Below are 15,843 nucleotides of genomic sequence, written 5' to 3'. Positions count from 1 at the left end.
GTCCTCACAAAAGTGAGTATCACCTCATTGCTACTTTGGGCTTCTATTTTTTACATGTTGCTGGCCATCACCTATTATGGTACCCTGCAGTATGTGGGATCTATAAACTCACATAAGAAAAGAGTGGCTCTGCGAAGGGCCAGAGCTAGCCATGTGAAGGAGCAGGGCTAACCCCAGTCAGCCTTTAGTTTGCAGGGGCAAGGGGTGGCTGATGAGAAAGAAGAAACTTGCATGAAGGCCCTGGAGAAGCAGGGCTTCATTCTGGAGATATTCCCAGGTATGCCAATAAAGCAACCGAATCTACACCAACTGTCGTATTAAGGAAATTTAAAAAATATGCTTGTTTGTTTTGCACCAGTCGACAGCCTAGTATCGATAACAGGTAAGTGTGGCCGAATTTCTGGGTTGGAATCAGGTTGGAACATTTACGTTTGTAGCTAAATAGCCTGGAACTTGGTAGAATTCATTTTATTTAATCCTCTCAAATCAATGTTTATTTTTCGTGTTTAGTTGCCACATCAATCGAGCAAAATGCTTGTTTTTCTTGTGATCTGTACATTTACAGAAATCATTGAACAGACTTGCCATGTCTCTTTACATAGAATAGAATTAGATTTTTGTGCGACAGCTGCACCAACATGCAAGTCCAGATTAGGATCTTACAAGCCAGTTTTAGCCAGTACCCTCATCTTTATGCAAAAGGACATTGTATACAATTGGCTTGTAATCGACTGGTAGCCGTTGGCCAAATGTTATGACTGTCACAGTTCCAACATAAGATTTAATCTCATTGAATCCTGGAATCCTCATATTATGTGCTTATTTTTTTTATTTAAACACATTTATGAAGTGATATCCCTCCAATAAAATCATGTGACAGAAGGGACCTTCCCTGTCTGGACTGGCCAGCTCATTAAACTAAATGTCTCTTCTGAGCTTGAGAAATCTGGAGTAGTCTCAACCAGTGGCGTGCAGCTTTGTTTCCATGTAGTGATGTACAAAAAATCTAATTGTATCCGCACTACGCATTCCTCATACATGATCTACAGAAAAAAAATCTACAATACAATAAGAAGCATTTAATTTAGTGATCTCTGCTTTTGTCTAAAACCAACCACCGCATGAGCCAGGACATAGATGCAGGTTATAATGTGTCTGCATAAAGCGTGTTCATGTGCCGATTCCATGGACAAAAGAAGTGCTCAGGGAATAAACGTTGACTGTGATGTCCTTACTGGAATGGTTTATTTCATATGGCCCTTTGGTTAGCTCAATGCCTAATATGAAAAATGGATATTACCTTATTAGACCAAGCAAGTTTTTAGCGGTAGTATTGGACCAACATAGAAAAATATGTAAAATCACATAAGCCTCCAGGACCTTAGGTGTGTCCTCCTTGGATGGAATAATCTCATATGGAATTATGTGTAATGCCCACATTTCTACATACATATTTTACTCCGTTTATTTTTTATTTATCTGATTATTTTGCCCCTCATCTGTGACCGTAATGTCGTATGTGTACGGTGCAGCGCTTAGCTCTGAGTTTGTGGTGCTGAGTGCCAGGAGCTGGCCAAGGAATGGAGGTCAAATGCTACTCCAACTCCAATGTATCCATGTGAAAAGTGAATCCCTAAACAAAGGGATTGTGGGGTTAGTGGGGCACAGGCAAAGTGAGATCTTGGATAATTTGAGCCATTATAGTCTGAAAGAGGTTTTGTTCTTCGGATTAATAAATAAGAAGCCTGTATACATAAATATTACAGAACCACTCACACAGGTTATACAATGTCAGCACATTACAGACAAAATTAACCACATTCACACACTCTCCTGCATACAGTTTGTCGCAGGGTGAAGAAAGATTTCAAAGCGCCTGTCTGAAATGATGAGTTTCAAAGGGGAAGAAGCCCTATTTGGCGTGACAAGTTGCTGATTGATATACTACAATGATCTATTTTTTTCTATTTTAGAACGTGCTATATCTGTGTACAGAGATGAATCATATCTTTGCGAAGCTGCAAGAAGTTATCGTGGTTTGGGTTTAGCCCAGCAGGAATAACAGGCAGCTGAATGGCTTAAAGGGGCTCTATAGTTTAAAGAAAAAGTTTTGTGAACATGTTGTGCCACTGCAAAGTTTTACATTTTATGCTGTTATAGATATTACATTTTCTACATCTACACCACCTAACCTTATAACCTCTCTGTCAGATAAACCCAGATAGATTCGATTCAGTGGCATTCCTTCTGCTCTGTGTTTGGGCTAGATCAAAGCCATCGGAGACTCCTCTGCATCGGATTAAACAGAGATACTACTTGAACAGACCCAGGCTTTATAATCAGATATGATCTGAATACATTGTATCAGTCAGCAAGACCACCCTTAGGGAGACAGAAGTAGTACCAAACCTCCTCTACAGAGCATCAATGTACCCAACATAAATAACATACAGGAGATTTATATGTCCACATTACACAGCCATTTGCACAATGCTGCTTATCTATTATGTTAACATTTGTTTTCACGTGTATGTTTTGGGTTTCTTGCCAAACAGTGAGTTACTTTGAGATAATGCAGCATCTGTGCATTGAAAAGGAGCCACGCAATGAATATTTACTAAAGTGTGTATGTATCAGTCAAAGTACTTTCCAGCAGCATCGAGTGCGATAACGCAACAAGTTATTTGTGTGATGTGTGAACCATTGCTCACTGCTGCACAACATCAGTGTTCTTTTTAGTGTAATCCTTAAACTACTTGCAGGTTGTTTACCCTCCAGGTCCAAGATGTATAGTAAGCACACATTGGATTAAATCTTGAGTGTGGGGTTGGCATCATGGTTTATTGGCATTTAAAGAGTTAAAAACCGTGCAACGATCGCCCCGCGGTTATAATGTAGACACTTTTACACACTACTTGCCGAGTGCAGTCCCGAAAGGTTATAATTGTAACTTTACGTGCTAGGAAAATCTCATCGCTCCAGGCTTAGAGGATGTGTTTGAACCTAGCGGCAGCCCATTTCGTCTGACAGGTTCGTGATGAATGTGCCGGGGTGAGCTCATCTCTTTTTATATTGTAGCACTTTCAATATTTCAATCTCCAGATGAGTCATCTCTGTATAAAGTAGCATGGGGCCCGTAGAACAAGTCAAGGTGCATGTAATTAAAATTTGCCAGACAGATAAAGAGAGGATTAATTAAGCAATAATCCAAGAGAAGCCAGTGCCAGATCGTGACTAATTTGTTTTGTTTCTGGGTCAGGGGAGTTATATTGGAGGGTACCTTGGCTCGTTGATTTCAAGGCTCGCCACAAATCTCGCCGCCAAGGGCAGAGATGCTGAGAGACTTGGAGATACACTTGTAGCGGGAATGATTTGTGTGATTATGGAAGATAGATGATTTCTTGTCACTTCCTTATTACAGCGCTAAATAACCTGTTTTGTTAACACTAAGTGGAGAATGTGTTGACCTTTTAAATATTTTGTTAGCTTTTTTCTGCGGATGCAGTCTCGATATTTTCTTTTTCGTCACTCTGTATACATTTTACATGCAGTGTTACTTGAATAAAAAGCCTTGCCCCAGACAAGGCAAGCAGTTTTCAACAAATGCTCCTCTCTTGCTGATCATGGCAGCCCTCTAAAAACATGGCACTTTTAAGCAACGTTATTAAATGCCTAGTATACCGTTTCCCCCCCAAAATTTGGGGTCTAAAAACTAGGTGCGTCTTATACAGTGGTTGTAGATTGCAGTTACTACTTCCCAGTCCCTCCCTGCAGTCACACTGACATTTGGCCCTGCCCCTTTATGATAAACAGCCCCTCCCTGCACACTGATTGGCCCCGCCCCTTTCCTTATAGCATCCACAGGGTGGCAGGGGCAGTTATGGTTAATGGGGTCTTTAGGGTTAATTTAGGGGCAGTTAATGGATGGGAGTGATGAGGAGGAATATGAATTTTATGATAAATAAAACTTGAGTTCAATAACTATGTAATACATTTTTTTTAAAATTACGGGTCCCAAAATTAAGGTGCATCTTATACATGGGAGCGTCTTATACATGGGGAAATACGGTATCTAATGGGATATCTTGGTAAACCGTATTAACGGAAAAAGATGACCCTTTACAGTACGAAAAAAAATATTTAGAAAAATGAAATCGGTGCTATATTGCCTTTACTATAATACTATAATAACTCATATTAAAGCACTATGTGAGTAACTTTAACCCTCTGTGTGTACTTTAATCCCTTAAAACCTGCATGACAAAAAGGACCACGCGCTACTACTCATTGAACTAGTATATTAAGCAGATACATTTTCGCACATTTGTCATATTATTCTGAAAGTTTAGGAAAGACAAATGCCTGTTGTAGGGAACACCCTATGTTTCACAATAAAGCCTCCATAAGGGACATGAGGTGGTAGATGCTCGAGGAAGAGATAACTTATTTTTTTCCTTCTGAAGTGGTACTTGGCCTTTTGATGTGTTTTATGATGAGGTCATATGCTGTCTATTTCACAGGTGAGCACATATTGGAGCTACCGATAGGTCTAGAAAAGACAGCGAATTTCCAATTAATTCATTGCATTCCTCCCTGGTAATGAATGAGTTCAGAAATCATCTCAGTTCCTAGGAGTGATAAGAAGCACTTTCAATAAACATTGATTGTAATCTGAGCTGAGATTTATTGCCATGGCCTCAAATGTTTGAAGAGATGACTTAATGAAGTGGAGATCAATGTTCTCAGTTTTTCAAATTGAATCAGCCTCAGCCACGGCCCAGAGCTCTCAGCACTGCATGTAGAACAGGCCTGCATCCTAATAGGCAACTGTACGGATGAAATTCTATTCTGACCACCAAGGGTGTCCAAGTGGGACCACTTTTGTCTTTCATTTTCATTCAAGGAGAAAATATATATAATAGGTATATATAATAGGTACTCCATCAGGTTATGTTATCTCATCTATAAATTTACTGTATAGTTGGTAGCCCTTTGAAAACAAAAATCTCAGATCTAGAGCCATGGCTGCAGCGCTACTACAAGTTATTTAACTTCAGGGCCTACGGAAGATTTTTTCAATAGTTAGGATTCCAATACCACCTGGAGCATGAAGGCAGAAACAAGTGTTTGTGTCGTTTAAGTTAATGAAGGAAGAGGGGCCTGTCATCTTGGGAAGCTTACTGGGGTTGATTGGTATCACAGCAACTCATACTACATGGGAGAGCGTGTGCTAACTGCCCCAGAGAGAGGTCAGCTGACCGTGTGTGTGTGTCAGAGTGATGTATGTTCCGTGTGGCTGGATGGATGGTTGAGTGCATTTATACAGATTTGAGAGGCAGCATACTGCTGTCACATAGATGGCTACTTGGCTGTTGTAATTTATTTCATTTTTCCGTTAAGACAGATGCAAACGGGTGTTTTTTACATTTATAAACTGAGTATGTTTGTGATGGTCTGGTCAAGGACAAGGAACTGTCTGGGATTTTGGTGGAATTATTATAATGTGATTTTGGCTGAGAGTTTTGAGGTTTGGACTGTGCTGTCTGGTCAAGCATACTGTGTGCATTAGTTTGAGTGTGTATGCATGGCAGAGAGTGGTCAGTATGGCTGTGAGTGGGATCGTGAACTGGTCCTTCATTTGTAAACGCAAGAGGGGAGAATTTAAATTTGCATAAGAAATGTCCTGTTAAATTCTTAAACCCTTCTCATAAATAATTCTTAAAGTACAATTATGTCTCATACTTAATGGCCATGTGACACAAAAGCAGGAATTGGTTGTTTCAATAAAAAGCAAAAGCCAGATTTATGTCTGTCTCATAATAGTGCAAGTGGCACAGCAACTTTAAATCCTCGTTTACCTTTTGGACATCACTGACGTTGTAAGGAATATACTGGCATTGTTTTTAACCCTGGGCCATTGCTAAATCAGTAGGATATTTAGGTTGGTAGCCAAGACCTGGGGAATGGAGTGTTTTTCTAGCTGCTTTTCTGCGTGATGTTAGGTGCTCTCTTAGTAATGCGCCATATTTAATTAAGGATTAGATCCCATGCCTAGTTCTTAAAGCCTGTGAACCAATAATGCATCTGGCAACCAGCAAGTTTCGTTGGTAACAGACAGGTACAGCTGGAATATTTTGTTAATGACCTGGCACAAAACTCAAAATAGTAGCTACTAAATACTTAGATGAGGCTGAAATGTGTCTCTGAAGCTGTTGCTCTTTCTGTAATGGGCTTTAATGTCTTATTTTGCTCATCTCTTTTTGTATCGATTGGAAAAGAAACCTTGTATAAGCCCTTCTTACGTTTTTTTCTCCAGATGATCAGCAGCAAAACGCAATATATGGTTTTATGATATCTACACTATGTTTAAATCTAGTAGCAAATTGTATAGATCAATAAGTACTGTACTTTGCTGGTACTTAACGGTTCTTCCAGTGACTGGGTTGCTTCATTTGCAAAAGTTGCTTATCACAACCTAGTCAATAAGACTTAGCATTTATTCCTCTATGGATATATGTTATAAAGATATAAGTAAATTAGAATGGGTTTGTGAATTTGCAGGCAGCTTGGGTACAGAGATCTTTAAAGGGAAAGTCCTACCATTTTGTCACCTGTGTGTGGCATATTTACTGAACTATTTGTCATGGAAACATAGAATTTAACGTTAAACAAGGACCCTTCAGCCTGTCTAGTCTGGGACCGTTTAAATACTTAAAGGGGTTAAGTTATCACTGAAATGTCACGATTAGTTTGTTGGTAAAGTGTCCACGCGCTCCATAGCACCTTATTATTAGATTACAGATCAGAGACGTATCACCACGCTATCATTCGCTACATGGCTCCTAGACGTGCACTTCCCTCGAGTGTCCGGCTCTGCTTAAGACAGCAATAAATCAGCCCTTAAAGGTTTATTAGCTACTATAATAACTTGGGCTCCATAAGCCATGGACGTTATTAGTAATTACAGTAAAATACATTTCTGATGGCGTCAAAACTAATTAGCCAGGTTCATGAGGTGCAGAGGTGGAATTATCTTGTCTGCTGCGGTTTTAATGCATGCTGTCATACCTCCCTACCTCATACAATAATTAGTAGATGACTTTATTGGACAGTGCTTTCTAGGCTAGATGGCCACTTGGGAAAATAATGATAGAGCCACTGGGTCACAGGAGGATTTAGAGGACAAAAAATAGATCTGAGGATGGCTGAATGTGTTCAGGGACTAGAATCATGCAAAACAGGACACATAAGGAGTTAAAGATAATTTTAAATATATAATAACAACTCAACATAGCTAGTATTTATATAGCGCCTTACTCTCAGTGGGCTTTTAGCGCATGCTCACGGAATTAACCAAATCGCGAGCGCAATAGTAGATCTGATTATTACCCAATCAATGGTACTCATTTATCGACCCATTCATAATGGCACAGTGTTCCATGAGATGGCAGCGGGCACCTTCACACCTCACTGGTGACCACATTCAGCCATTTTTAAAGGACACATGCATAATTCACATATTGCTGTTCAGCACACAAAAAATGGTGCTCTGCGGTATGTCTGAACTTAAAGGATGCATTCCTGCAAAGTTTCAGGTGACCAAATCGGTGTTGAAGGGTGCAGGAGTGGTGAGCCAGCCACAGAAGTGGATGGATGAAAAGTGTGGCCACCGACCCACTTTACCCGAATGAACACCTTGTAACGCTGTGATTGTGAGGAGGCAAAGTGTCACACACCTCTACTGATTTTGCACCTCCCTGGGCTGGTCAGGGAAGATCAGAAAATCAGATTGGTGGGGCAGCTACTCGCGACAGATCCTATAAATCATTATGAGTACGAGGCGCCTCTGAGGAAGTTGGTATATCCAACGAAACACACAGGGCTGTAACAATACAGATTAATTTTATTATACGTTACATGCGTTATTTCAGATAAAGACTGCTTACATCCCCCCCTGAAGATTGGGAAGAGAAATATAGGTGGGGGGACTGACAACTGACTTCTAATTTAATCGGCAGTATACCGGTAACCTGCATGATCTTATGCTTTGTTGCACTTGAACTGCTTCTCAGTGCGTTTTTTTTGTGGGAGAATTTGGAATAAATACATTTATTTCTTTTATGCTATTCAATGCTGTGCTATATTTTTCTCTTTTTGTTCCTCCCCATGTTTACGTCCTGACCCTTGAGGATGTCTTCTTCTCTGTTTTCTCATATATATTTTTTTTGGAGGGGGTTGGAAGAGTCCTCGCAGTGTCACCAAAAAGGAAAAAGTATCCCTGAAATGTGTTTTTCTACCAAGAGGATACTATAATCTGTAGTCACTGAAAAGTATTGGTAAAGCCCCCTCCTAGTTAAACCTTTATCTACCTTCTCTAAAACAAGTGTCCTTCAAAGGCCAGGTGTGTATTCTAAATAGTCTTGTAGGTAGTGTCACACATGCTGCGATAATTAAACAAAATTTAACAAAAGTGCAGTTTACTTCGGCCGTGTTAAGAACTCTGTAGAAGACAATTTAAATGACACTTTAACAAAAATATAGTCAATCTCATGCTGTGTTAAATTCACAGGTATGGTCCAGTGCATTAGTACAAAGAGAGCTGTTCTTGGAAGTATCCTTGAAATCAGAAGCTAATTACTCTTCTGGATCTATCCATTCCAGAACTTGGTGAGCCATTGAAAGAGAATTACAGGATTACCTATGGAAGGTAGTGACACAGTGCTCCAGGGATTGATAGGCAGACTGTGACATTGAAAGAAGGTTATGCCCAATTTATTGTGTCTCCCGTAGTGAAACACGACAGAGAGTTCTGTTCCGATGATCTGTCCCTTTCAGTCTCACAGTCCAAATAACAAACCTACAGCAGGTGCTTCCCAAATTGACATTTTCATGCTGGACCCATAATTGTCTCCTCCTCTATCCAGGCAGCGGCAGGAGATTGCTGGCTGGGTTTCCCAACTTCTCGGCTGATCGTGAATCTAATGTTTAGTGTTTGTCTGGGCGTCGTTACAACATATTAAAACTCATTACTTCCACTACCCCTTTGTTATGTATTTTTTCACCGCAGAACAATCTGGTATTCATGGTGTGTCCTAATTTATGGTTCCATTTTCAGTGCCCTCCTCTCTCATCATTGTGTTCCATATTGTGTATATTGCTTGCCGTGTTATTTAACCCATTTAACCTGTGAACTTAATCCATTCCTTCAGATAGTAAGATGACCGGATTTTGTGAGTAGGAGTTCATTGCGCAATGCATTTTACTGCATGCAAATTGGTGTATGTATTATTTGGTTATTGAAGTATTTCTGTTAAAGTGTGCAACAAATAGTGGAAGTGTGATGGGAGTGCTGGTGGCCAGCAGGGGAAGAGAAGTCTCAGGGACAGCATCTGGTGTCTGACAGTAAAGTTTGAAGCGGCTGCTTGTGCTGATCTCCATAGGAGAACATGGAGAAAATAGGTGCTTCTCATGTTGTCGCCCTCCTCCCTGGAATGGGGAGGAAATTCTTCTGTGAGCCACTTTATTCGTGTAGGTCCCTCAGTTTATTGGTTAATCTGTTACAAAACTTAATTTAAATTGTTATTTATTGTTTAATCGCATTCTAATGTGTATGAAATACCTGAATGTGTCCCTAATAAAGGTGTGCTTGTGTTCCTGTGAATCTGCCTGGGTGTTTTACCACAGCTCCAATTCACATGATCTTGAGCATGTACAATACGTGTACATAGGAACGCTCCATGCTTCCAGGGGAGTAGTTAAATGAGGTTAAAGTAGTAAAATGCATTGAAGTCCATGTGAAATGCACTTCTGTATATAACATACACATCGGACTGGAGTAGCATGCTTCTCTCATGCTTTCAGGATATCGCCTCTGCCTTCGATTTTCGGGTTGTGTTGTAGTGTTTCTAGTTTGCGGAAGCTATGTATCCATCAGGGCCTTCATAAATTGGTCTGTGTTTTATACCCATAGTTTTAGATACAGAGCTATGATTTTGTCCCTTCTGCCAGTGTCTCACTGACCAACTGAGCGCCAGATGCCACAACATGCTTTGCGGATTGCACTTGAACAGGTAATCCCCTGTCCCTATAAATGTATCACTGTTCCATGTGCATATGGCTGGTCTACAGACAAGACACTGTCATTGATGCTGATGGTGCACCTTTATGTTGGTCACTTGGTGAGAACCCCATGGCCATTTCTGTTAGCCGATGAGAACAGTCTAATGTCCCTGACACCCATGTTAAGAAGAATACATATTAAAGTAAAATAGAAACAAAGCCCTTACCTGACACAGAAGAGGCTGTCCTACAACAGCAGCGGCCCTCTTCCTCTATGGTCCGACTGTTTGTGTTTGCTGGAAAAGTCAATTGGTGGCATGAAACTGCAGCCTAGTTTACCACTGCTATCGGTACATTGGCTCAAAAAACACCATAGTTTTAAGAACCCATTTCCACTTGATCTGTGTATTTTCTTGGAATTTTGCCTGCACATTTTATGGAGAATTATACATGCTCTACACTTATTAGATGTTAAACTCGCTTGCGCTGACAGATTGCCTTGAAATGAACGCTAATGAAGCCAAACTGTAGGTCTAATACAGCAAATTAATCAACAAATTATTAGTACATCATGCTAATGCAAACAACAGTGGTTACCTATTATGCAGTGAATACCATAATAAATGTATCAATGCTTCTACTCTGTTTCAAGTAGCACAGCATATTAACCCTCTGTTTGCCACGGGACAACCGTTCGTAGGACTTCAAAGCGGTACTCAGAATGGTTGGAGAAAAGCCAGTGCTTCCCATTTTCTCAATCCTAAACGTCCGTTCTCCATTGCAGGTATATCGAGATCCTGAAGGAATATAAGCCAAAGCTGTTGTGGGACCAGCATATAGCAGAGCATTACCTGGAATACAAAAAGTAAGCGGCTTCCTATGTATCTTCAGAGCGGCAGAGATTATTCTGTGTATCGCCAGTGCTCTGCCTGGTACACAAAACGTTGTCTTAATGTGCCAATACAATTATTAGTATTTCTTTCTATATAGAAAGCTGCCCCGTGAGATGAGGGAGTATGGGGATTGAAGTAACGCTTGCATGCAATACCATGGTTTTGCCATTGTGTGAGCAAGTGTGATGTCATGGCTGAGAAATACATGTAGATAACTTGAAAACTGAATATTAAGTAGTAATAACACAAGTGACTGAAAGGTGGTTAATTCGCTGCTAGATTCACTTTCTTTTTTTTTTTATCTCAGACCTGACACTTCCTTTTAATGCTCCAACATTCCCAGTAGCACTGAACGCATATAATTTCACATTTTACTATATAAATATAAATGGCTACAGTTGTGAGAGGTTAATATCTTAGTATAAAACAGATCTATTACCCAATAATGCAAAATCCCAAAGGACGCGGCACAGACCATAACATACTCCATTGCACTGAAGGAGGTCGTCTTTAGAATCGTTTCCTTGATGAACAATCTGTTTGATGTGTAATGTCCTTTCATAAAGCTTTCTTTATTGTACAGGAATAAAGGAGGGAAGCATGCTGTCTTCTACCCAACATTAAAGGTAAGTGAGACTTGAGCAGAAGATGCCTGCTTTCCTTATTGTTGTGTCGGTGGAGGTTTTTTGGGCACAATGAAATTTACAAAATGTAGAGAGGAAGAACAGGAATAAGAAAACATGTGAGACAGTGGGATGTGGGGCATATTGTAGATTACAGACAATTAAAAGGAAGCTTGTTCTGCTGGTTGGGAATAGACTATGGTGGGTAGAAGCTGGCTGTTAGGGCTGTGTCCATAGGGGAACAAGGACAGGGTCTTGTCCTCAGTAGAGACTTTATGCTGAAACATGGTTTCCTTGAGTTATACTGAATGAACATTTATAGATAATTGCTTAGTTGCTGTGAAGACCAACAGGTAGGCCCATTCTTGGCAACTTGTGTCCAGTAGGTACTAAAATGCAAAAGATTCCTTGCAGCTTTCAATCCCACAAGTTTTAGGTTTGAGCAGTGATATAGGTGAAATGTCTTGAGATGTGTATTAGCTGTTACCTAACAATAAAATTATAGGAAATAAGGAGACATATGCGCATTACTAAAAAAAGATAGAGGGGATCCCAAAAGCATTGTTTTAAATTTTAACCTTGTATGCCACATAATGTCATTTGTTTACCTATCAGTCCATACAGGTTCGTTTGGACCTTGCAGACGAACTAGGCACAGGAATATCCATCTGGGAGCTGGGTCAAGGCTTGGACTATTTCTATGACCTTCTATGATTGTAAGCAAGTTGATTTACAGGTCGGGGCTTTTCTCATTGAAATAGGAGATTTGTGTTTCTTTGTGAAGATAGACATTTTAGTCTTTGGGAGATGGATGAAACTCTACAATTCCAATGGGACTAATGAAGGTTTGGGTATAAATTGTGAAAATGGTCTAGAAGTTGAGTTAAACAATCAGATACACATATGGCTTACAAATGAAGATGTTGGTCTATTTAATACATTTGCCTTTTGATTTTTTGTGTGTTTTATTAGGTTTTATAAGACAGTAATCAGTTATGTCATATTTATGTTAAGAAACAATTCTCCAGCACCTAACAACTGTCTGCCAAATTTAACCTGGGTAACAGGCATGTTGGTTTTCACCTTTCCATAGAAACCTCTTCAGATACCGAATAGCCTTACCAGCCTTTACCGTTCTGAATGATTTAATACACACTGCGCCTTACGTCTTCTTACCATGGGAATTGCCTGAACTATGTGCAGCCTATTTTGTGAAGGCACAAATATCCATTAAAAGGTTTAGTTAGAATATAATTTGGAATTATTTGTTGTGTAGTAACAATAGATAAAGGACCTTTTACTCTTAAAACATTTTTGTAATTTATTTGGTATATTACTATTTGGTAACATCAAAATGTTAAGAGAATGAATGGCCATGTGATTATGTAGTCAATATTTGGAAGTTTCACTTGGTATTGACATTGATTTAAAAAAATAAATAAAACAACAGACCAATAAAGCCATATTTTGAAACTTTAGAGTACTTTAAAAAATAGTGAGTTTGTTGGTTTAGAACTGTATTTTAAGCCTACTGCACATATAGTTCCGTTTTAGGAACCGTGTGTGAAGTCACTATTTCTGAGCAATATTCCTTACGTTTCTCTTTTGGACATTGTTGGATTTCTTTTTACAAAGTTGGGATGCTCCAAGATACTAGTTACAACATCTAAAGGTTACTTGCTTGGACAGAAACATTTGTTACACGCTCTGGTATATTAACCCAATAAATCTTAGCGGATCTGTCATTTTGTTCTTACTCCTAAAGCATTAATTACTTAAAACAGTTCTCTGTAATGACCAAAGCAAAATTTGATATGATTATTTTGTAGGGATGGTTTGGGTATTTAACAATACTATGAAGGATGCTGTATTCAATGACAGTTTGGAACAGCACATATAAACATTTGCTTCAATTACTCCTTTTTGTGCTTCTGGATTATTATATGGATATAAAACACTGAATTCTGCATCAGCCTTCACATCTTGCGTATGGTGACATTTGTTGATTAACACCCATACACACACACCAAGACAGGCTCTGTTGCACTGACACCCAAACACACACACACCAGGACAGGCTCTGCCACGGACAGGCTAAGCTGCTACAACAATAAAAAAAAATATTTTCAACACAGCCAGCATTATGTGTATTTATGCCCCCAGCTTGCCCCTCCATTTAGTATTGATTTATGAGATGAGATGGCGCCAGCTGTCCCCATTTTGTATTGATGCCACCAGCCCCTACATATATTTGTGCCCTCCAGTTAGCCCCACAATGTGTATTTATACCCCCAGCCACCACCCCCTAGTATTGACTTATGTGATGCCCCAGCAAGCCTCCCTCTTGTGTATTGTTGCCCCCTACTACCTGGTATACTTATGCCACCCAGCCCCCCCCTTTACTATCATGTCATCAACATAATTTCTTTTTTGGTTACTTTACTTTTTTCTGGACTTTCCTGCCTGCTTTTTTGCTTTATACCTAGTATTTACAAACATACAATGTTCCCTTAATCCCCAGGTGATAACACATCAAAATTCTAAGGATAAGACATGATGTATATGATTACATTATTTCTGAGAAGGGTTTGGACATCAGTAGTAGAAATTAGGATTCCAATGCTACAAAAGATTTAAATACAGCAGAAAATAGGAAACTCCATTCAGAGATATCATGTCACCCTAATATATTGAAGTACCTTCACCCAAATATATCAAACTAATGATAAGTGCTGGAAAATCATTGTACGTGAGATATTAACTTTGAATGAATATTCATGTCTGTTCTATATATGCTTAATACCAAGGACTCTAGGATTTGCTTTTTGTACACAGTTAATCCTAATAAGCATTCTGTATTAGCTGCTGCTGTATAATATGCCTGAATGTGGCTTAGAAAATGCTTCTTATTTTTCTTTGCAGACATCACATTAATAATGAAAGTGAAATTTGGATATTGTCTTTAGAATTAACTAAGTGGTAGGTGACCTTAAGTGGTAATATTTTGAGCACTTAAACAGTGCATTGTCCCAGAGCCCAATTTTTACCTTTATGGTTTTGAAGGACTAGTCATGGTGATTGGAGGTCACTGTGCTTGATGGTTCAGAGCCCACTTCATCGGTTACCTGACTGGTTCACAGGCAAAAGTGAGATCAGAACCTGGCATTGTTGACCTTTAAGCACCCAGAGCAGTGTGGACACCTAGTAAAGTGAGAGTCACTAATTTAACTCATCTCCTAGGAGAAGCTCATCTGGAGTAACCTTTGGTGGGTCATTCAAGTGAAATGTTTTAACTCCACAGCGTTTGGTACTTTATAAAAGAAAGTTTCAGGCAGCTAAAACTTGGTGCAGCTCACCCCATAGAACTTCAAAGGAAGCCAAAGCTGAACAACATGAACCCAAAGCCACCTTTGTGTAATGTGCTTCTGCATTAAAAGGCTATGTGTTTTACAGTACGTACAGTTTCATTTAAATATATATATTGCTACTTTTTCTTCTAATCTGTTTAATGCTTAGAGTTCTTTGTATTTCTGTCCTTGAGATCAGGAGACATTTTGCTAACCTTGGATTCTGGTTTCCAGCTACTTTTTTTCAATTACTCTTACAAGGTTCATATATTGTGAAGAATATACATTATACGATATAATCTTCCTTTTCCAACTGCACATAGAGAAGCATGAAGTAAAAAGTGTGTTTTGTTCCTTCCAAAATGTCACATGCAGATGGATTTCCAACTAATCTATCCAGCACAGAAGCAGATGAATTAATAGTTATCGCAAAATCCTTCGTCCTTCACTGTAAGTTATCATGATTTGTATAAGTATGAATGAAGCCGCTTTAGATCTGCTGTCAGAGACTGCACAGCAGGAGGTTACTAGCTCAAGGTTGTGAAGCCTTTGAGTGGTGATCTTAAGACCGAACCTGGAATATAAGAGTATTTGAGGCTTCACAATCTATGTCACATCTACCTTTCTCATGCTTACGGGCCAGGAACATGTCTAGGAGACCCAAACGGCTTCACAATAAGCAGCAATACACAGTAATTACACTTTCATATATTCACAGCACGTAGTTTAATTTGTACAGGCAGGCGCTGCCAGGATTGATAGTCCACTCTGATCGTAATTCTCCCACCCGTGTCCTTGATACTGTTGCTGAGCAATCATATTTTGCAGCTCTGGTTCCTTGGGCTTTTAACCCTTAGAATATATAGAAAGGTGTCTGGATCAGGTTAGGCCTTCTGAAGCATTTCCTCATCCATTATAACA

At 39.5% G+C, this 15,843-nt stretch overlaps 1 protein-coding gene across 2 annotated transcripts in view; it reads left to right on the top strand.

Moving 5' to 3' along the window:
• Nucleotides 1–15,843, top strand: part of CHID1 (chitinase domain containing 1) — a 138,903-nt gene that overhangs the window by 106,863 nt on the left and 16,197 nt on the right. Inside the window, exons 11-13 of one of the 2 annotated variants that reach the window (XM_053448620.1) lie at nucleotides 10,844–10,924; nucleotides 11,536–11,578; nucleotides 12,191–12,291. In XM_053448620.1, the coding sequence (XP_053304595.1) occupies nucleotides 10,844–10,924; nucleotides 11,536–11,578; nucleotides 12,191–12,289 (223 nt within the window). In that variant the 3' untranslated portion in view covers nucleotides 12,290–12,291. Of the gene's footprint in view, nucleotides 1–10,843; nucleotides 10,925–11,535; nucleotides 11,579–12,190; nucleotides 12,518–15,843 lie in introns of those variants that run through there. The other variant, XM_053448619.1, reaches the window with a different exon arrangement.

The sequence above is a fragment of the Spea bombifrons genome, chromosome 10 (genome assembly GCF_027358695.1).
Source record: "Spea bombifrons isolate aSpeBom1 chromosome 10, aSpeBom1.2.pri, whole genome shotgun sequence".
Taxonomy (NCBI): Eukaryota; Metazoa; Chordata; class Amphibia; order Anura; family Pelobatidae; genus Spea; species Spea bombifrons.
Note: the sequence above shows the minus strand (reverse complement) of the source record. Positions and strands in the feature narration are given on the sequence as shown.